Raw genomic sequence first — 22,722 nt, 5'->3', positions numbered from 1 at the left:
CAATAGTCATTTTGTCATTTACTTTCCAAAGACAAATCTACAGCGGCAGATTGGATTTTGTGTTCTGTTGTTGTTGTTGTCAAGGATGTCATGATTTGATTGTGCCTCAGCGTACCCTCTGCTTGTGATTAGGTTTATTTTAGTGAATTACAGAAACAGAAGTGGTTGGTTGTTTGGTCGAGATAGAAAAACCGAGTAAGTAACTGGATTTGGTGTTTCACAGTATTCAGCATGTTTTGATCAGTAAAGCACTTTTCACTCCTTTTTTTTCTATAAACACACAAACTGTACCACATGACATGCATTAATTTCACATACATACATACATACATACATACATACATACATACATACATACATACATACATACATACATACATACTTACATACATACATACAGATCTGTTATAGATATCTAATTGTTCATAAAGTGGAGCGTTGTCTTAATATATACTAACTGTATAATAGAAAATGGCCATAAAAGCACCTTTACAACAGTTCTGCTCACTCATGGTTACAGATCAGTCAATACCATGTTGATGTTCTCTTCTAGAACTGGAATGTTCCCTTAAGTGCTTGACATTGTGGAATTGTTCTAGAACTCCGAAAAGGCATCTCATTTCTCAATGCCCTCCTCTCTAAACTCCCTTTAGATAGAAGGGCTACAATTTGGGGGAGTTGCTACCTGTGTTCGCCTTATCAGGCTGAGTAACAGAGTTAGCTGGACTTTGAGCCACTCTGGTGCCACCGCCAATCATCCGGACTCCGAGTCCAGACGAAGCCTCAGACTTTCCTGCCGAGGCACCTTGCTTCTCCTCACCCGGCTTGGGCATGTCTTTCAGCTCCTTCCCCTTGGGCCCCTCCTGGGACTGGGACGCCATTGACCCCTTTATAGGCCCCAGGACCAATTTAGCGGCACTGGTCAGCTGGGTGACGAAGCTGGTCTTGTCGCCGGGGGAAACAGGCCTGGACCTGCCTGGACAGAAGGAGGGTGCGCAGAGCGAGGGGGTGACGCCTGTGGGGGAGGGGGAGGGGGATGGAGAGTGTTCTTCCACTACCTCCAGCCGACATTTATCCTCCCAGTCCAGGGTCCCTCGGTAGCAGTTGACGGGCCCCAGGCCCTGCCTCACCTTGCTCAGGGAGAGGGGTTGGCCGTGGGGTGGGACAGCCGGAGCCAAGGCCCTGGCTGGAGGTTTGGGGCTTTTGGGGCTTCTCAACCCCAGTTCTGAAGTTCTTGGAGAGCCGTTGTTCTCGGCTCCATTCTTTCTCAGGCTCTCTCCTACTATTCCTGATGGTTTACTACTAGCCTTGAACATACCTGTAGACCCTGACGTTATTGATGATGATCCACCCATACCCATGACTCTGTCTGGACTAGTGCCTCTCCCTAGAGGGCCCCCACAGGGCATGCTGGGCCTGGGAGGAGGAGGAGGACACACCTTGTTTTCTCCATTTAGCTTTGGTTCCGTTCTGTCCCCTCCATGCTTCTCCTGGGGGTCTTGGCTGAGAGGGCTTGTACTCACGGTCGTTCGGAGGCTCTGTTGCTTGGTAGACATGTTTGTCTGACGCTGGTTCTTCTCTGCTCCTTCTGGATGGCCCCTAAAGACACCTGGTGACCCAGTGGGAGTAATGGGACTTGTAGTTTTGATGGACTCCAGATTTGGCGATTGGCTGGATTGGGCTCTGTAGGTGGGGCTACTCTGAGGGCTAAAGGTATGCTCACTGGTTGAGGGTTTTCTAGCTATTGATTGGTGATTATCTGTTGTGGCTCCTCCTCCTCGGTTAGGTGACCTCTCTGGGACGGTTGTTGTCCTGTTGCTATAAGCCATAATGATCTCTCCCACCCTCTCCCTCGATCTTTCTCTTTCCCTCTCTCTCTTCCTCTCTCTCTCCCTTTCCCTCTCCCTACCAGCCAACAGTGTATCCCTACTGAGCGGCGACTCCTGCCTCCCTAACTTCCTCATCGGCTTGAGCACCCCCGTTTCGGGTGTCGTGGTAGTTGCCCCTGTAGATGAACCCAGGGAGCCCAGGGCGGAGGGCAGCGGCGGGGGGTTCGGAGGTGGTAGATTCTCCCCCTCCGTCTCCAACAAACTCTGGAGCCCCAGCTCGCAACAGTGGAACTGGTCCTTGCGGTACAAGTCTGAGTGCTGGACCTAGGATAGGATAAACTTCTATTTAGGGGGAAATTGTCTTACACATAGTGATGTTGTATACATTAGGTCTACTGAAAAGGGCTCAAGTTCTATTAATTCCCAATGTGTTGTTTTTAACAGTATTTAAATGTTTTCCCCCTGTATACCTAAACTAATAAATGAGATGAAATTACTAAATCAACACCATACTGTACATTACAAACTGGACACATACACAATACACACATAGCACACGTTACCCATGTGTCACACCTCTAATACACATCTCAGATTGCCACATTCACAATACCTCCAGGCTGTGTTTCCTCAGGGGCCCTCCCACCCCACCACTCGACGACTGGGAATGAGACAGAGGCGAGGTGAGCTTCTCTGCCGACTGGACCCTCTTGAGGAGCGGGGAACGGGGTGGCTCGGCGGACTTGGGCCTGGGGCGCACCACGGGTGGTGATGAGTGGAGCTTTGCCCCGGCAGGGAAGGTCTGGGTGGTGTTGGAGCTACCGATGGTGTGGCCCGGGAGTGGGGGAGGGGAGGACTGGGTGGGCGAGGGGGTGTGGGCTAAGGGGGAGAGGGGGATGTTACCGGCGGACTTGCAGCGGGCCGAGCGGTACTGGCGGTGGAGCTTGGGGGAGAGGCCGTGCAGGGAGCTGGGGCGCATGTGCTGGGAGGCGGCAGGGGAGTTTGGGGTGCTGGAGGCAGGAGAGCTGCTCTGAGAGGACACACCTGGGGAGAGGGAAGAGAAAAGAGAGAGGGTTAGAGAAAGAGAGACTAGAGAGAGGAGAGGGAAAACCAGATTCTTCAGTTACACAGTAATAATCAGTTCAGACACAACTGCAATTACATTGTTTGATTCAGCTTGCCTGGTGCAATGGAACCAAAACTGGGTCCCAAACCCTGCCCATCTGACAATCTCAAACACTCTATTTACTTGAAATAAAACAAATACTATTTTGAACCCTGAGGGGTATACTACAAAGCGGAATCAATGACTTAGTCAGCTAAAATCCATAAACAACCAGAAACAACTATTGGTTTTCTAGTTAATTAAGAAAGCAAAACTTAGATATGTGTTTTTGGTTGTTGAGTCAATTAGACCACACACATTTCAAGCTTATCTTTCTAAAAAAAATAAAAAGTTATTTCAGAATAGTTAGGTAAGTTAGCTGGCTAACTCATTGATCCTGCTTTGCAGTATACCCCTCAGGTCTGTTACTCACCCAGGTAGGAGGACTCAGGTGTGGACCTGTATCCCTGCTGTGTAGGGGAGCGGGCTGACAGGTTGTGGGAAGGAGAGCCTGGTAGACTGTCACTGGACGACAGAGAGCGGTTCAGAGAGGACAGGCTGCGGCTGGTGTGGAGCAGGTTAGACTGTTTAGTGATCTTCCTGAACAGGGAGCTACGCTTCCTACTGTAGGGAGGAGAGAGAGAGAGGGATATGGGATTGAGTAGGAGAGGGTAGTAGAGAATACTGCAATACATAATATGGAGAGATACTGAAAGGTATTAACAAACTGTAAAAGAAACACAACATGTCACTGTTCTTCTCCATTGTACAGCAGACATGATAACACAGCTACTGTAAATGAGAGTGCCATACTACAGTACCTCTCCTGTCCCTCTTTGCCGATGGTCCTCTTATTGCGTCGGGCCATCTTGCACTTATAGTTGGACTTGCGTGCCGGACCCACCTTGATGGAGGTGTTCTCAAATGGTGTGGTGGTCACTGTCACCTTGTTGCCACTCTGCAGGGCACACAGAATGATGATGAGCCATGTCAATGTGACCGACCGGAGTTCGATCACAGGTTTCCTGCACGCCACAAGTCTAGGTTAGCCTGCTGAGCTGAAGCCTGGGCACTAGCTCAGGGAGCCAACGCTAGTATGCAGGCAAGTTACTCATCACATGAGCGTGGTCACAGAACAACCTCCTTCACATCTACATTGACGAATAACACCCTTACTCATAGCTTAAGAGACCAATACAGTGCATGGATATTACGCAATCATTCAAATATCAACAAAGTCTATTGTAGAACCCAGTCTCTTCTTCCATCATACCTTTAGAATGAGTTCCACCACTTCCGTGTGGACCAATCCGTGGACAGACTCCCCATTCACATGAGTGATGAGGTCACCAGCACACAGTCCTGCTTCCTGGGCGGGGCCTCCATCCTCCACGTGCTGCCATTGGACGAGGACACATTGTCAATCAATAAACAGGATAGTGTACACCTTTCAAGTTAATTAATAAATGAATCCCCCCCCCCTCTCCTCCCCCTCTCCTCACCCAGATGATGTGATGGACACTGTACACATCCGTATCTCCCATGTAGACCCGTATCGCCCTTAGGGTAAATCCGTACTTCTTCCCTGAGCGGTGGATGGTGATGGGTGAGCGCAGCACGCTGACGGCGGGGGCCGGACAGTAGTCACGGCTGGGTGACGAGTCCCGGGAGGAGGGGTTGGAGGACAGGGAGCGGGGGGACATGGGGCTGGCCAAGGGGGAGCTGTGACTGTGGCTGTACTGGTCTACTGTGGTGGGGAAATGGGAAGGGATGACAAATTGGGAGAGGGGAGAGAATGGTATAGTGATTGCGGGTAAGAAAAAGAGTAAGGAAGGTTTTAGGCATAGAGATACATATACTACTGTGCTCTATTTCATGATGTGGTTTTAAGCATGCTGTGTAAACTCAGCATTAGAGTAACATCCCAGCTCACAGTACCCTCTAGTGGCAGGAGGCCATTGTGATTCATTGACTGGCTGATTAAATGTATTTGATCATTAAAATACATATAAAGCCACTCAAGCCAGAGACAACAGATGTACATTTAGCATAGTTACCTGCAGGTATGATGACAGACAGGGCTGTGGCTGAGGCTGACTTGATAACCTTGTTGCCAGGCCGTGAGTTCCTCTTCTCCCCTGTGTCTCCTGACATCTGCTGGTGTCTCGCCCTGCGGAGGACCAGGTCATTGGTTGCCCGGGGGCCAAGGGGGTCATACACAGGCCCCGCCCCCAGCTCCCTATTGGTTGATGTAGGTCCAGGGGTAGTGGAGGGGGTGGGTGTGGCTCCCAGAGTCTCGCCTGGGCTTGGTGGTTTCTCTGTTGACGGAAAAAAGGATTACTCTCCGGTCTCAAGTATATTGTTGGAGCTTAGCTGACGTCCTCTCTTGGCTTTCTTACAATCTTTTCAATTGTCACCTCACCTGATAAAATCACCAGTTTGTCAGGTGACAATACAAGTGAAACAACCTCCATCCACCACAGCATAATTTCTCTCTCTCTCTCTCTCTCTCTCTCTCTCTCTCTCACTCTCACTCTCACTCTCACTCTCACTCTCTCTCCTCACCTCCTACATGTCCCTCCTTTGGGTCAGGGGTGGTGCTGGGGGTGGAGGGGGGTGTGGAGGGGACGGAGGCCACCTCCTGCGAAGTCCCCCTAGCCTTGACAGGGGGCTGGCGTGTCAGGGGGTCTGGGTTGTCCTCCTGCTGTGAGGCGAAGCGATGCGTGTCCATGAGGGCGGAGAAACGGCGCCGGGCCCCGAGGGGAGGGCTGGAGTCACCATCCATGTAGAGGGACTCAGAACCGGACAGACGCTTCCTTTGAGGGGGCAGGAGAAGAGGAGAGGCTGTTATTCCCAATGCTAAGGGACTTTTATTTTGAAAACGTATTTAAACTGATGTTGAATCAATGTGTTATGAATGTTGGTATAAAGGTGTCATGACTGGTGTACATTTCATAAATGGCTATGTATACCCCCTTAAAGTTAGTGTTAACATCTCTCTATTTGGATGATTTAATGGCTGCTTCTACCACCGTCTTAGGTTCTGACACTTCTCCAATACCGGAGCTTAGCGTGAGAGTTCACACAATCACACTCCCTAGAGTCAATAATAGACAGTGGCTCTCACTTCTATAAACCAACTTGTGTATGAAACTCAGACATAGGCAATGCAGGAGCTCAGTGGGAGAGCTAATGATACTTTTGAGACACCACACACACACACACACACACACAAATACCCCCCTCCCCCCACAATAACACCATACCCCACAGACTCCTCTAGCTCTTGTCCCTAATAGGGAAGCTTTACATGCTCTCTCTCTCTCTCTCTCTCTCCCTCCATCTCTCTCTCTGCCTACCACAACTCGCTCTCTCTCGCTCTCTCTCTCCTCCCTCTCTCTCTCTCTCTCTCTCTCTCTCTCTATCTCTCTGCCTACCACAACTCGCTCTCTCCCCCCTCGCTTCCCACCTCCCCTCTCTCTCTTTGTCTCTCTCTCCCCCAGTCTCTCTCTCTCTCTCTCTCTCTCTCTATCTCTCTGCCTACCACAACTCGCTCTCTCCCCCCTCGCTTCCCACCTCCCCTCTCTCTCTTTGTCTCTCTCTCCCCCAGTCTCTCTCTCTCTCTCTCTCTCTCTCTCTCTACCTCTCTCTCTCTACCACACTCGCTCTCTTTCTCTCTCTCTCCCCACCACTCTCTCTCTCTCTCTCTCTCTCTCTCTCTCTCTCCCCACCACACTCTCTCGCTCTCTCTCTCCACCACACTCACATCTCAGGTGATCCGGTCCTCCAGCTCTTGTCCCTGATAGGGAAGGTTCCAAGACTCTCTCTCTTCCCCTTGTTGTCCTCCCGGGAGCCCTTGTGTTCCCGTCGAGTCACTGAGGGGGCCTTCTGCTCCAACTGGGACAGGTGCTCCATGCTGCTGTACACCTGCAGAGGGGCCATGGAGACAAAGTCCAAATCTGAGCATCATGCTGAGCCGTGACTGCTTACGCACAGGTTTCATTGAAGTGAATAGGAGAATATCACGCTCTGCAAAGGTCATGAGCCTATTGTAGCAGGTCTGTCTGGCCAGTAAAAAATCATCAGCCATGGAGAGACAGTCAAAACCTGTAGCTAGGTCAGAGGTCAAAATACACACCATAATAATAGGACAATACTAGAGTTTTTCCTGACCATGGGACCTGGGGTCAGAGTAGGAGTGCTAATCTAGGATCAGGTCCTCCATGTTCTATTCATTGTGATCTAAAAGGCAAAACAGATCCTAGGTCAGCACTCCTACTCTGAGACACTTTATGAATACATGGCCTGACCATAAAGAAAGGAAGCAAGTCTGTTAAAACACTCATCATCACTACCCTTAACCTTAAGCCAAACATAGAACATGATTGTCAGTTACATACTGTAGATAGAAAGAGTGCGTGGGTGCTTCGGCTAATACGTATAACACGCATGCATGCACGCACACACACACACGGCAAGGTCTTGTAAATGAGCTGTGAGTAAGCTGGTGTGTGTGGGAGACCAGCTTAACAACAAGAACAGTGCTTTAAAACAAGGTTAAAGAGTATTCATGGTAACCGAAGCAGTGGCCATAACATGAGCTGTACTGTGATATGTACTAAGGTAACATTGGCTTCTAAATCTAAACTACTGTAATAAATCAAATCACATTTTATTTGTCACACTTCGAAAAACAACATGTGTGGACTAACAGTGAAATACTTACTTACGGGTCCTTTTCCAACAATGCAGAGTTAAAGATACATAAAACATTTTAAACGACAGAAATAGTGACAAGAGGTATACATACACAGTGAATAACGAATAACAATATTGAGTCAAAATAACATGACAGGGAGTACCAGTACTGAGTCAATGTGCAGGGATATGAGGTAACTGAGGTAGCTATGCACATATAGGTAGGGATAGAGTGACAAGGCAACAGGATAGATAATAGACAGTAGCAGCAGCGTATGTGGTGAGTGTGTGTGTGTGTGTGTGTGTGTGGCGTCAGTATGCATGTGTGTGCATGTTATGTGTGGGTGTATGTAGTGTGTGTGTGTGTGCTTGTGTATGTAGTGTGTGTGTGTGTGTGGGTGTATGTAGTGTATGTGTGTGTGTGTGTGTGTGTGTGTGTGTGTGTGTGTGTGTGTGTGTGTGTGTTTGTGTATGTAGTGTGTGTGTGTGTGTGCGTTTGTGTGGGTGTATGTAGTGTGTGTGTGTGTGTGTATGTATGTGTGTATATGTTGGGGTGTCAGTGAAAGGCAGTGGAGGATCCTCAGAGGAGGAAGGGGAGGACCATCCTCCTCAGTGAATTGCATAAAAATTAAAATAGTGAAACATTTAAAAAGTTATCCTTTTTAGATAAAACTATCCTAAATATATTCACGTCACCAAATAATTGATAAAAACACACTGTTTTGCAGGTAGCACCATGGTGTAGCCGGAGGACAGCTAGACTACATGACCAAAGGTATGTGGACACCTGCTCGTCGAACATCTCATTCCAAAATCATGGTCATTAATATGGAGTACTGGGCCGTACGCACTACCCTCTGTAGTGCCTTGCGGTCGGAGGCCGAGCAGTTGCCATACCAGGCAGTGATGCAACCAGTCAGGATGTTCTCGATGGTGCAGCTGTAGAACCTTTGTAGATCTGAGGACCCATGCCAAATATTTTCAGTCTCCTTAGGGGGAATAGGTTTTGTCGTGCCCTCTTCACGACTGTCTTGGTGTGCTTGGACCATGTTAGTTTGTTGGTGATGTGGACACCAAGGAATTTGAAGCTCTCAACCTGCTCAACTACAGCCCCGTCGATGAGAATGGGGGCGGGCTCGGTCCTCTTCTTTTTCCTGTAGTCCACAATCATCTCCTTTGTCTTGAGCACGTTGAGGGAGAGGTTGTTGTCCTGGCACCCCACGGCCAGGTCTCTGACCTCCTCCCTATAGGCTGTCTCATCGTTGTCGGTGATCAGGCATACCACTGTTGTGTCATCGGCAAACTTAATGATGGTGTTGGAGTCGTGCCTGGCCATGCAGTCATGAGTGAACAGGGAGTACAGGAGGGGACTGAGCACGCACCCCTGAGGGGCCCCCGTGTTGAGGATCAGCGTGGCGGATGTGTTGTTACCTACCCTTACCACCTGGGGGCAGCCCGTCAGGAAGTCCAGGATCCAGTTGCAGAGGGAGGTGTTTAGTCCTTAGATTAGTGATGAGCTTTGAGGGCACTATGATGTTGAACGCTGAGTTGTAGTCAATGAATAGCATTCTCACATAGGTGTTCCTTTTGTCCAGGTGTGAAAGGGCAGTGTGGAGTGCAATAGAGATTGCATCATCTGTGGATCTGTTGGGGCGGTATGCAAATTGGAGTGGGTCTAGGTTTTCTAGGATAATGGTGTTGACGTGAGCCATGAACAGCCTTTCAAAGCACTTCATGGCTACAGATGTGAGTGCTACGGGTCGGTAGTCATTTAGGCAGGTTACCTTAGTGTTCTTGGGCACAGGGACTATGGTGGTCTGCTTGAAACATGTTGGTATTACAGACTCAGACAGGGAGAGGTTGAAAATGTCAGTGAAGACACTTGCCAGTTGGGCAGCACATGCTCGGAGTACACGTCCTGGTAATCCGTCTGGTCCTGTGGCCTTGTGAATGTTGACCTGTTTAAAGGTCTCACATCGGCTAAGGAGCGCGTGATCACACAGTCGTCCAGAACAGCTGATGCTCTCATGCATGTTTCAGTGTTACTTGCCTCGAAGCATGCTTTGAAGTAATTTAGCTCGTCTGGTAGGCTCGTGTCACTGGGCAGCTCGTGGCTGTGCTTTCCTTTGTAGTTTATAATAGTTTGCAAGCCCTGCCACATCCGATGAGCCGGTGTAGTACGATTCGATCTTAGTCCTATATTGAAGCTTGGCCTGTTTGATGGTTCGTCGGAGGGCATAGCGGGTTTTCTTATAAGCTTCCGGGTTAGAGTCCCGCTCCTTGAAAGCGGCAGCTCTACCCTTTAGCTCAGTGCGGATGTTGCCTGTAATCCATGGCTTCTGGTTGGGGTATGTACGTACAGTCACTGTGAGGACAACGTCATCGATGCACTTATTGATGAAGCCAGTGACTGATGTGGTGTACTCCTCAATGCCATCTGAAGAATCCCGGAACATATTTCAGTCTCTGCTAGCAAAACAGTCCTGTAGCTTAGCATCTGCTTCATCTGACCACTTTTTTATTGACCGAGTCACTGGTGCTTCCTGCTTTAGTTTTTGCTTGTAAGCAGGAATCAGGAGGATAGAGTTATGGTCAGATTTGCCAAATGGAGGGCGAGGGAGAGCTTTGTACGCATCTCTGTGTGTGGAGTAAAGGTGGTCTAGATTTTTTTCCCATCTGGTTGCACATTTAACATGCTGGTAGAAATGCATTAAAGTCCCCGGCCATTAGGAGCACTGCCTCTGGATGAGCATTTTCCAGTTTGCTTATGGCCGTATACAGCTCATTGAGTGCGGTCTTAGCGCAACTGTGTTGTGCACTGAAGTCCACAAGAGAAGGGAAAAGGTGAGAGGAGGAGAGCGCGAAGATGCGAGAAGGAATTACAACAAGCAAAGTGATCATGCTGTTTGTATGTGGCTGCTATGAAAGTGAACTATGTTTGCGTGTGATCAGGGGTGTATTCATTCCGCCAATTCTGTTGAAAATCGTTTCTTAAACGGAACGAAATGGGAATAAACATACCTGAATTTCTCCAATAGAAACTTGTTTGCAACTGTTGCACTAATGATTACACCCTAGATCAGCTAGATGCAGGCAAGAGTGTGCAAGGCGGTATTAACTGTCTCACTATCTGTCAACTTGATTACTAAACTTTCTCTCGACCTGTGCACCTACATTGTACATTTTCATTCATAGGATAGGTTGTAGCAACCTCATGATGGGTATAGGGAACATTTTAGTATCATGTAGTAGCCTAAAGCTATCGCTGTTACAATGAGCTGGATGAATGGAATATGAATGACAGTCATCCAATATGCTGTAATAGAAATAAGGCCATGCTCATTAAAATCATTATCGTCCTCCCTCATCTTAAACGGCACCGACCGCCACTGGTGTAAGTATGTGTGTGTGTGTGTGTAGAGTCCAGTGTGTGTGCATAGAGTCAGTGCGAGAGATGGTCAATGCAGGTAGTCTGGGTAGCCATTTTATTAGCCATATAGCAGTCTTGTTTAGCAGTCTTATGGCTTGGTGATAGAAGCTGTTCAGAGTCCTGTTGGCTCCAGACTTGGTGCATCGGTAGCGCTTGTTGTGCGGTAGCAGAGAGAACAGTCTATGACTTGGGTGGCTGGAGTCTGACAATTTTTGGGGCCTTCCTCTGACACCGCCTGGTATAGAGGTCCTGGATGGCAGGGAGCTCGGCCCCAGTGATGTTCTGCGTACCAAGCGGTGATGCAGCCAGCCAAGATGCTCTCAATGGTGCAGCTGTAGCTCTGAGGGCCCATGGCAAATAGTTTCAGCCTCCTGAAAGGGAAGAGACGTTGTCGTGCCCTCTTCACAACTGTGTGGGTGTGTGTGGACCATGTTAATTCCAAAGAACTTGAAGCTCTCCACTCACTCTACTACAGCCCCGCCAATGTGAATGGGGGCGTGCTCAGCCCTCCATTTCCTGTAGTCCACGATCAGCTCCTTTGTCTTGCTGACGTTGAGGGAGAGGTTGTTGTCCTGGCACCACACTAACATACTATATTTTCACTGCAGATTACTCTGGTGCCAAAAGATGCATAGAGTACTTATTAAAGGGCTACACAAAACAGCATGTGCCCTCTTGAGTGTGTGTGTGTGTGTTCATGTGTCCTTGTGTGTGTGCTTTGTGACCAGCAGGCAGTGTTCTAGACCCTAATCAGGTCTCTCCATCAGTGTACTGCTACTGCAATAGAGCCCTTAGCCCTCTCCATTTATACAAGAGACCCTTCACACACACACACACACACCCCTCCTCATTCCCACAAGAGACCCTTCACTAGTCACCACCCTTACAGGAGAACAGAGAGGAGGAGGAAGGGACAGGTAGAGGACAAAAGGAGGGCAGCAGAGAGAGAAAATAGAGAAGGAAAGGTGGTGTAAAAACAGAATGACAGGATAATAGGGATACAAACTATGAGGTGGAAAAAAAGAGAGGAGGACCAAAGAGAGCAGGACCAAAGAGAGCAGGACCAAAGAGAGCAGGACCAAAGAGAGCAGGACCAAAGAGAGCAGGACCAAAGGACCAAAGAGAGGAGGGCCAAAGAGAGCAGGACCAAAGAGAGCAGGACCAAAGAGAGGAGGACCAAAGAGAGCAGGACCAAAGAGAGCAGGACCAAAGAGAGCAGGACCAAAGAGAGGAGGACCAAAGAGAGCAGGACCAAAGAGAGCAGGACCAAAGAGAGGAGGACCAAAGAGAGCAGGACCAAAGAGAGCAGGACCAAAGAGCGCAGGACCAAAGAGAGCAGGACCAAAGAGAGGAGGGCCAAAGAGAGCAGGACCAAAGAGAGGAGGGCCAAAGAGAGCAGGACCAAAGAGAGCAGGATCAAAGAGAGGAGGGCCAAAGAGAGGAGGGCCAAAGAGAGGAGGACCAAAGAGAGCAGGACCAAAGAGAGGAGGGCCAAAGAGAGGAGGGCCAAAGAGAGCAGGACCAAAGAGAGCAGGACCAAAGAGAGGAGGACCAAAGAGAGGAGGACCAAAGAGAGCAGGACCAAAGAGAGGAGGGCCAAAGAGAGGAGGGCCAAAGAGAGGAGGGCCAAAGAGAGGAGGGCCAAAGAGAGCAGGGCCAAAGAGATAGAGGAAAACAAGTGAGGGAGAGAGAGAGAGCATGTAGAGAAGAATGAGGGGTAGGGTGTCGAGCCAGAGCCAGGGTGAAAAACTAGTTGGGATTGCTAGAAGACACCATCAAGTAAAAAATGAAGAATGAAGGGGAGATGAAGAGAGAAAATGATCTTGCTGAAACGAAGGCAGCCGGAGGAGTGTGTGTGCAGGGTTGGGTAGGTTACTTTTCAAATGTAATCCGCTACAGTTACTAGTTACCTAGAGTGGGAGGTCGCCTAACGGTTAGAGCGTTTGGCCGGTAACCGAAAGATCACTGGTTCGAACACCCGAGCCGACAAGGTGAAAAATCGGTTGACGTGCCCTTGAGCAAGGCACTTAACCCTAATTTGCTCCAGGGGCGCCGTACTACTATGACTGACCCTGTAAAACAACACATTTCACTGCACCTATCTGGGGTATGAGACAATATTTTAAAAAATGTTTTACCTGTCCAAATTGTAATCAGTAATGTAACTTTTGGATTGCCCAAACTCAGTAACGTCATCTTTCAGTAACTTTCCCCTTAAGAGCCATTAGAACAAGACAAAAAGGATCCATCAAACACATTTGGTGTGTCATCATAGTGGTATCTGACATCGTAGTGGTCTCTGACATCATAGTGGTCTCTGACATCATAGTGGTCTCTGACATCATAGTGGTCTCTGACATCATAGTGGTGTCTGACATCTTCGTGGTATCTGACATCATAGTGGTATCTGACATCATAGTGGTCTCTGACATCATAGTGGTCTCTGACTTGTGGTAAGACTCGCTCAGGTGGAACAAACTTAAACTTCTGCCTTTTTTCAATGCTGAATTGAATGTCATTGAGAAAACAGAAAAGTGTCATAATGGATTTTTTTTCTCCCGCAAACATCCTTTCTGAATTTAAAAGTAATCCAAGAAGTAATAGTTTGTCAAAGGTATCTGTAACCTGTTACAGTGTTTTGGAATGTAATCAGTTACTCCCCAACCGGGTGTGTGTGTGTGTGTGTGTACCTTGCTGAAGCGAGGTGAGCAGGAGGAGAACTGTCTGATCTCAACAGGCTCGTCATCATCGTTGGTGTCGTCCTCATCGTACGCATTGATGTGGTGATAACGATCTGAACGGGCTGAGGAAGGAGAGGAGAGGGAGAGAGAGAGAGAGAGAGAGAGAGCGATGGAAAGAGGGATGGCGAGAAAGAGAGAGAGAAAGACAGAAAGAGAGAGAGAGAAATAGAGAGACGGAGAGAAAGAGAGATGGAGAGAAAGAGAGAGAGAGAGATGTAACATCTTAGCTTTCATAAATAATTTAATGGCCCTAGCCTTGGCGTTCTCTCTCCTCTGCTTACACTTTTCAATGTCGCTGCAAACCACTGCAACACTTTGGGAGAACCACTCTCTGGCTTGGCTGGGTTTTACCATGAGATAACTCCTATCAAAGATCAGAGACTCACTGGCTTTACACATGTAGCCCAATTCTGATCTTTTTCCAATAATATGTTTTTTGGCCAATTGGGCAAAATATCAGAATTAGGCTGCCTGTGTAAATACAGCCAGTGTGCTTTATTGGCATTAAATACACAGGTAATGGCACTCACTGTCGAAGTAGCTGGTGTCCTCTTCTGACTCCAGATGAGGTATGAACTCTGCCTTCTGTCTCAGTAGACTGTTCCAGTCCAGGTCAGAGAAGAACGAGTGCTGCTTCACCTCAAACGCTCCTCCTGGGGACACGGAGGAATTATAACAACAAGATCAGCTCTGAGAATGTAGGCCTTGGAAGAGCATATGGCCCTGGGCCATGGTAGTTGGAGTAATACAGAAACAAAGGTTAAAATGTGAATAATTATGGCATGATTCATTACACACAGTAAGCAGGAATACTTTCTGACTCATATCTGAGACCTAGGGAGAGTTGCTTGCTGTTTCTGAATCTATGTTAAAAAATGCAGCATCATTGCCTTGACAAACAAGGTTGTTTTTGGTAAGATTATGACAGTAGACTACAGCACAAACAGGAGGAACATTCTTAAATTCTAGCACATTGGTTCCAAAAACCGTGTGGGGTCCCCTGAAGTTGAAATTTGGTCCCCTGAGAAAATCTTAAAATGGGTATAGAATACAACCTAACCATTTAGTGTCAACTAAGGGCCTTTTGTCGTGTGCAGAACAAGTTTGAGAACCCCTGTTCTAGTACCTGTACCCAGCCTCATCAGTGGGTTGGTCTGTAGCAGGGTTGATATCAGTCCCTGGGCATCAGCAGGCAGGACCTCATCTCCATCAGGCCACACTATGTCATCTGAGAGAAACAACAGATAGATGGGACTACAGAGCCAGTTACAGAGAGAATGAACAGCAAGGATCTGGAACCGGACCAACATTAAGTCAGGCCCAAGTTAGTACACAGACGGAGGCCTTGCAGTCATCAGTCACTTACAGCAGTGGTTTTTAAACCTCTCCTCAGGGACCCCCAGCCGTTCCATGCATTTGATCTATTCCACAGCTAGCACACCTGATTCAACTTGTGAATTGTCTGGGGGTCCCCGAGGAGAGGTTTGAAAACCCCTGACATACAGTCCAGAACAAGAAGCACTGGGGGGAATTCAAAAAGAAAACATTTGTAGACACAGAGGAAAGGCCAGCCCTCATGTCACCTGTAATGACCTGTCCAAACAGCTTTTGATTGATTGACTGATTGATGGCAGACTCACCTGTGATGACCTGTCCAAAGAGCTCCTCAGGCGTGTCTCCAAAGAATGGCACACATCCCACCAGGAACTCATAGAGGATGATGCCCATGGCCCACCAGTCCACCGGCTTCCCGTAGCCCTGTCTCAGGATCACCTCCGGGGCTATGTACTCTGGGGTGCCACACACCTGGGACAGGGAGAGAGATCCACCAATCAGAAGTCTCGGTCACGCTCCTTGCAATGGAGTAGTCCCAAAAGTGCAAACCTTTCCCATCTGGCACTCCAGGCAGGCTCAATAAAAAATAAAAGGTCTGGCCTGTGTAGCTATCTGCAAGCCCAAAAGCTTGAATATTCTTCCATCTGTCTCTGACAGAAGTACTGTACAGTAATCACTAATCATGGACCCAGATTGTATAATGCTGATAATCAGAATTCTAATTCAAATTGGTACTGTTGCTGTACATGGTTGAGGCAGCAGGGGCCTAGTTCATTACTGCTGAGTGAATAACCAACGCTCTCTAATCAAGAGTCTGCACAGACCAAAACATGAAAGGGTCTTAATCTATTTCATGTGCAGATGATGTGTGTTCATTAGAACCCATTAAAAAGCATGAGCTGGCACACACCCAAAAGGCTGGTAGAGCTGCTGACTAACGGAGAGTAAACTGTAGGCTAAAAAAATGTAATAAAGAGATTTGCACGCTCTTTATACAAGCTCCCAGTAATTTATTGGGTAAACCACCAATGTTTCGGCATCACTCTGCCTTCTTCAGGGTAACGTCATGAATGCTTGAACCAGGTTATGTAAACAAACACTACAATTAGTGCAACCAATGACAATAGTGAGGGGTGTGTCATAGTCATTAGGGTCGATAAGAATGAATAAAAAAATATATTTTTTAAGGACAATAGTTTACAGCGAGTTTAATATATTAGGCTACTGTTATCATATTGCAACATCATTAGATATTGTACATATTAATAGCATCAACATACATTATTATTTAATTGAATATACATATTTAATTGTTTCCATTTCATTTAATCTTTGTTACATGTAATCTTTTGGTTCAACCATAATGCACAATAAGCATCATCGACAAAGGCAACATCTTGGGTGCACGCTGATAAGCTGTAGAACACAGGAGGTCAGTGGCACCTTAATTGGGGAGGACAGGCTCGTGGTAATGGCTGGAGTGGAATAGGTGGAATGGTATCAAATACATCAAACACATGGTTTCCATGTGTTTGATGCCATTCCATTTGCTCCATTCCAGTCATTATGATGTACCGTCCTCCACTCAGCAGCCTGCTGTGATGTAGAAAGAATATGTTCATTTAGCAGACTTTAGAGGACTTGTTCATAAAAAGTATCGGAGGTCAAGGTCAATGTTCAGACCACTAGGGGTCAGTGTTTTTAGATCGGAGATCCAGTAGGCCTCCCTCTGTAGTAGCGGTTCATTAGAACACAACAGATGCCCTCTAGCCTGGCATCCCAACTGATTTCAAGTGAAAGTATCTGTGCCATTATGGCGTCTGTGAGAGCATGGGTAGCATCATTGAGGCTATCCCATTGTTGGAAGCCCTCGATGGCAATGTCCATGCTAAAGCAGGTTACAACCATCTAGAGTCCTCTTTCTAACTCTATGTGAAACAACAGTGAAACACAGCATTCAGTCTGGTTTAACCAGGCTAGATGCCCTACTGCTGCTTTGGACAGACAAAGACAAGAGAAGAAACTGTATTGCTGCTGGCCTAACAGCATCATTAATTAATATGGGGAGTTCAATTCAAAACTTGCATAAACATAAACTGTAATTGCAAAATAAATAGGGACCAGAATATAATTTATTTCGAGAAATTATGATGATTCAGTCTGTATGGTAAACATTATTAGTGACTGTGTGTATTCGTCTTGTTTGGCTAATGATGAGTTTTTGCAAGGTTATTTTGAGATTCTCAATCTGTTGATGCATGAGGCAAGTCAAGTGATCCTGAATTCAACTCTCTCACGTAACTGCATGACTGTCAGCTATCTACAGAGTTTCTAACATACTGTATGTGATTGGCTCTTCATTGAGAGGTTGGCTGTATACTACCTCTCATAAACTGTTGATATAAAAATGGCTTTATAAATCAATATGATTGACTGTTTGTTTGTTTGATTGGCTGACTGACTGACTGATCATGACTGACTGACTGACTGACTGACTGACTAACTAACTGACTGACTGAATGACTGACTGAATGATTGACTGACTGATCATGACTGACTGACTGACTGACTGACTAACTGACTGACTGATTGACTGATTGACTGACTGATCGATCAATCGATCTACCTGTTTGTCCAGGAACTCGCGTGCGTCCTTCTCGATGTGTCCCTCGTACAGATTGGTGGTGAGGCTCATCAGACCCATCTTAGACAGGCCAAAGTCTGTCAGTTTGATGTGGCCCATAGAGGTGATCAGAAGACTGATGAAAACAGGAACAACACATGGGCTGTTAGACATCAACTGCACAGCAAACACCAGGAACAGAAAGCTTTAGACTTCAACCCGATCAGGGTGGGTTGGATGCATATCGAGCATGTCTGTACGACCAACAGGAGCCTGTAGACAGTATTCCTAGAACCTTTCACAGTACACACATTTTGGCTTAATATTGTTAGAGGATGTCCCAAATTTTCCTAAGAAATTACATTTATGGTGAATATTGTGTAGTGTGAAATCAACTTAAGACCTCCCATCCACCAGGGGAGTGGCAGGGTGGCAGTGTGGCCCACTCACTTGTCAGGCTTGAGGTCTCGGTGCACGATGCCATAGTTGTGTAGGTACTCCAGTGCCAGTACGGTCTCAGCGAAGTACATCCTGGTCAGTTCCACGGGCAGCGCCCCGATGTTCTTCAGCAGAGTGGCACAGTCTCCCCCTATAGGAACACAACGTGGTTGGTTAGACACAGGCTCCCCCTATAGGAACACAACATGGTTGGTTAGACACAGTCTCCCCCTATGGAACACAACATGGTTGGTTAGACACAGGCTCCCCCTATAGGAACACAACATGGTTGGTTAGACACAGTCTCCCCCTATTGGAACACAACATGGTTGGTTAGACACAGTCTCCCCCTATAGGAACACAACATGGTTGGTTAGACACAGGCTCCCCCTATAGGAACACAACATGGTTGGTTAGACACAGTCTCCCCCTATGGAACACAACATGGTTGGTTAGACACAGGCTCCCCCTATAGGAACACAACATGGTTGGTTAGACACAGTCTCCCCCTATTGGAACACAACATGGTTGGTTAGACACAGTCTCCCCCTATAGGAACACAACATGGTTGGTTAGACACAGTCTCCCTCTATAGGAACACAACGTGGTTGGTTAGACACAGTCTCCCCCTATGGAACACAACATGGTTGGTTAGTCACAGTCTCCCCCTATAGGAACACAACATAGTTGGTTAGACACAGGCTCCCCCTATAGGAACACAATGTGGTTGGTTAGACAGTCTCCCCCATAGGAACACAACATGGTTGGTTAGACACAGTCTCCCCCTATAGGAACACAACGTGGTTGGTTAGACACAGGCTCCCCCTATAGGAACACAACGTGGTTGGTTAGACAGTCTCCCCCATAGGAACACAACGTGGTTGGTTAGACAGTCTCCCCCTATAGGAACACAACATGGTTGGTTAGACACAGTCTCCCCCTATAGGAACACAACATGGTTGGTTAGACACAGGCTCCCCCTATAGGAACACAACATGGTTGGTTAGACACAGTCTCCCCCTATGGAACACAACATGGTTGGTTAGACACAGGCTCCCCCTATAGGAACACAACATGGTTGGTTAGACACAGTCTCCCCCTATTGGAACACAACATGGTTGGTTAGACACAGTCTCCCCCTATAGGAACACAACATGGTTGGTTAGTCACAGTCTCCCCCTATAGGAACACAACATAGTTGGTTAGACACAGGCTCCCCCTATAGGAACACAATGTGGTTGGTTAGACAGTCTCCCCCATAGGAACACAACATGGTTGGTTAGACACAGTCTCCCCCTATAGGAACACAACGTGGTTGGTTAGACACAGGCTCCCCCTATAGGAACACAACGTGGTTGGTTAGACAGTCTCCCCCATAGGAACACAACGTGGTTGGTTAGACAGTCTCCCCCTATAGGAACACAACATGGTTGGTTAGACACAGTCTCCCCCTATAGGAACACAACATAGTTGGTTAGACACAGGCTCCCCCTATGGAACACAACATGGTTGGTTAGACACAGGCTCCCCCTATAGGAACACAACATGGTTGGTTAGACACAGTCTCCCCCTATTGGAACACAACATGGTTGGTTAGACACAGTCTCCCCCTATAGGAACACAACATGGTTGGTTAGACACAGTCTCCCTCTATAGGAACACAACGTGGTTGGTTAGACACAGTCTCCCCCTATGGAACACAACATGGTTGGTTAGTCACAGTCTCCCCCTATAGGAACACAACGTGGTTGGTTAGTCACAGTCTCCCCCTATAGGAACACAACATAGTTGGTTAGACACAGGCTCCCCCTATAGGAACACAATGTGGTTGGTTAGACAGTCTCCCCCATAGGAACACAACATGGTTGGTTAGACACAGTCTCCCCCTATAGGAACACAACGTGGTTGGTTAGACACAGGCTCCCCCTATAGGAACACAACGTGGTTGGTTAGACAGTCTCCCCCATAGGAACACAACGTGGTTGGTTAGACAGTCTCCCCCTATAGGAACACAACATGGTTGGTTAGACACAGTCTCCCCCTATAGGAACACAACATAGTTGGTTAGACACAGGCTCCCCCTATAGGAACACAACATGGTTGGTTAGACAGTCTCCCCCATAGGAACACAACGTGGTTGGTTAGACAGTCTCCCCCATAGGAACACAACGTGGTTGGTTAGACAGTCTCCCCCATAGGAACACAACATGGTTGGTTAGACATGGGTTATGACTCGATTCTCTATCCTCCTCCTAAAGAATGCACTTGTACACACTTTCTCTCATGGATTCAAACAATGGTGGGAACTCCATTGACCTACCACAACAATGCTTTTCAATACATGACGGGCAATGTGCAAGTGCACACTTCTGTACCCTTTGGGAAGAGAATGGGGCACAGCCTGAGAGTCAGTCTGAATGGGTTCAAGGATTTCACAGTGTCGGTCGGCCCTATCTGTGGTTGTTTGTCTTGGGTTATTTCTCCCCTCCTCATCTGGCCTGGTAAACCTATGTTTGGCAGAGTCACACACTACTTTTCATGCCTGGCTGTGTCTGTAGACTGACTCTGAACACTAACAACCAGGAGAAAAGCAATCTGCTTTCTGCTATATAGTTTGGTTGAGTAGGTTGAGCTGCCCTCCAGCACCTAACACACATTGAGAAAGATGGATTGGCTAGGGCTGCTGTGGGAAGTGACCCTGGCCCTCGGTCAATCCCCTATGTGGATAGGATAGATGTTTTTAAGTTTCCACCAGTGGTGGCTGGTGGCACTTTAAATGAGAAGGACATAGTAATGTTTGGAATGACATGGTTTTCCATGTGTTTGATACCATTCCATTCACACCATTCCATCCATTATTATGAGCCACCCTCCCCTCTGGTTTCCACCATATTGCTTTCACCTAGCTAGTCCTATCAGATACCATGAAAAGCAAACGAACAAGGGCAGAAGGGAGAGTACCACTTTCCAGAATGAGAATGAAATCCAACGGGGTTCCCTGAGAAACTCTCTCCCCCTCAAAGGAAGTGAACAAGATCAGAACGGAGAGAACTTTGAAGGAGCAAGGTGTAAGATATGTGAGGTTTCTTGGGACACCCTATGAAGCCTTTATTGTAATTCCATTAAAGTAGTACAGTTTCCTCAGAAACCCACTTACCTTCAACATACTCCATGACCATGCAGAGGTGTCTGCGGGTCTCGAAGGAGCAGAACATGGAGACCACGAAGGGGTTTTCAGCGAAGGTTAGGATGTCTCTCTCTACAAAGGCCTGCTGGATCTGGTTCCTCAGGATCAGGTTCTGCTTGTTGATCTTCTTCATGGCAAAACGCTGACGGGTCTCCCTGTGACGTACCAGGTACACCGCACTGAGGGGAGATAGGGGGAGGGAAGGAGGAGAGAGGAGGGAGGGGAGGAGGGAATGAGGAGGGAGGAGGAGGGAGGGGAGAGAGGGGGAGGGGAGGAGGAGGGAGTGGTGGAGAGATGAGAGAGGAGGGAGGAGGGGAGAGAGGGCAAGGGGAGGAGGAGGGAGGGAGAGGAGGGAGGGAGAGGAGGAGTGGGAGGGGAGGAGGGAAGGAAGAGGGAGTAGGAGGGAGGGGAAAGAGGGGGAGGGAAGGGAGGAGGGGGGAGAGGGGGAGGGGAGGAGGAGAGAGGAGAGAGGAGGGAGGAGGGAGGGAGGGGAGGAGGAAGGAGGGAAGGAGGAGGGATGAGGGAAGGAGGGAGTGGAGGAGGAGGAAGAAGAGAGAGGGGGAGAGGAGGAGGAGGGAGGAGGGAAGAGAGGGGGAGGAGGGAGATGGGTAAAGGGTAGAGGTGCAAGAAGCCAAGGGTATGGTTGGGGTAAAATTAGATGGTCAGAGAAATCTATCTGCAGCCTCATGTCTTGTCAAATCTTTGAATGAATGTGAGGACTTGGTGATGTACATGAAATACATAGTCATTCAAATTGCTTTGACCAGACTCTACTCACCCATATGCTCCGTTGCTGATCAGCTTGATGGTTTGAAAGTCTTCTTCACTTGGCGGCTTCATGGCTTTCATCTTCCCCTACGTAAACAAGCAGGCAAGCTCAGTCAAGCCTAACTTAAGCTAGATACTATTTGAAGATAGATATGGTGTGTCTGTGAGTGTATTTCTCATTAGAGATGGAGGGTCCTCACCTCTGCGGAATCATCTGTCTCTGGGGTGTGGGGACCTTCACTGTCATAATAGTTGTCCATGCTCACAATGTCTGGACAAAAACACATGATTTAACAGTCAATACAGTATCTGGTGTGTACTGTTGCTGATGAATAGCATTGTTCCACATTTTGTTGTGTTACAGCCTGAGCAATGCAATGGCAATTCACTTTAAAGAGGGTTGTTTAGGTTTTTCTCTACAATAACAAAATCATTTTGACATGTGAGTCACTCTGGATAAGGGGGAGAGTGCTGAACAAATAAATGCAAATATGTTAAAGGCCCAGTGATGTCAAAAACACGATTTTCCTGTTATATATATATATATATATTTCCACACTATGAAGTT

General features: G+C 47.6%; 1 protein-coding gene across 1 annotated transcript in view; it reads right to left on the bottom strand.

Annotated features, from left to right (window-relative positions):
• Positions 1-662: 662 nt before the first annotated feature.
• The window catches only part of LOC311125296 (microtubule-associated serine/threonine-protein kinase 1-like), a gene marked incomplete at both ends in the record, with an annotated part of 93,248 nt that continues 71,188 nt past the window's right edge, over positions 663-22,722 (bottom strand). The window contains 18 exons of the mRNA XM_084199347.1: positions 663-2,153; positions 2,443-2,873; positions 3,368-3,558; positions 3,756-3,892; positions 4,208-4,330; positions 4,437-4,681; positions 4,992-5,252; positions 5,500-5,750; positions 6,701-6,861; positions 13,753-13,865; positions 14,334-14,456; positions 14,930-15,031; positions 15,444-15,609; positions 17,765-17,897; positions 18,212-18,350; positions 21,357-21,565; positions 22,165-22,241; positions 22,355-22,425. Coding sequence (XP_084055473.1) covers positions 663-2,153; positions 2,443-2,873; positions 3,368-3,558; positions 3,756-3,892; positions 4,208-4,330; positions 4,437-4,681; positions 4,992-5,252; positions 5,500-5,750; positions 6,701-6,861; positions 13,753-13,865; positions 14,334-14,456; positions 14,930-15,031; positions 15,444-15,609; positions 17,765-17,897; positions 18,212-18,350; positions 21,357-21,565; positions 22,165-22,241; positions 22,355-22,425 — 4,424 coding nt within the window. The remainder of the gene's footprint in view (positions 2,154-2,442; positions 2,874-3,367; positions 3,559-3,755; positions 3,893-4,207; positions 4,331-4,436; positions 4,682-4,991; positions 5,253-5,499; positions 5,751-6,700; positions 6,862-13,752; positions 13,866-14,333; positions 14,457-14,929; positions 15,032-15,443; positions 15,610-17,764; positions 17,898-18,211; positions 18,351-21,356; positions 21,566-22,164; positions 22,242-22,354; positions 22,426-22,722) is intronic.

The sequence above is a fragment of the Coregonus lavaretus genome (genome assembly GCF_964263955.1).
Source record: "Coregonus lavaretus genome assembly, contig: HAP1_SCAFFOLD_255, whole genome shotgun sequence".
Taxonomy (NCBI): Eukaryota; Metazoa; Chordata; class Actinopteri; order Salmoniformes; family Salmonidae; genus Coregonus; species Coregonus lavaretus.
This window is presented reverse-complemented; position numbering and strand designations above follow the sequence as displayed.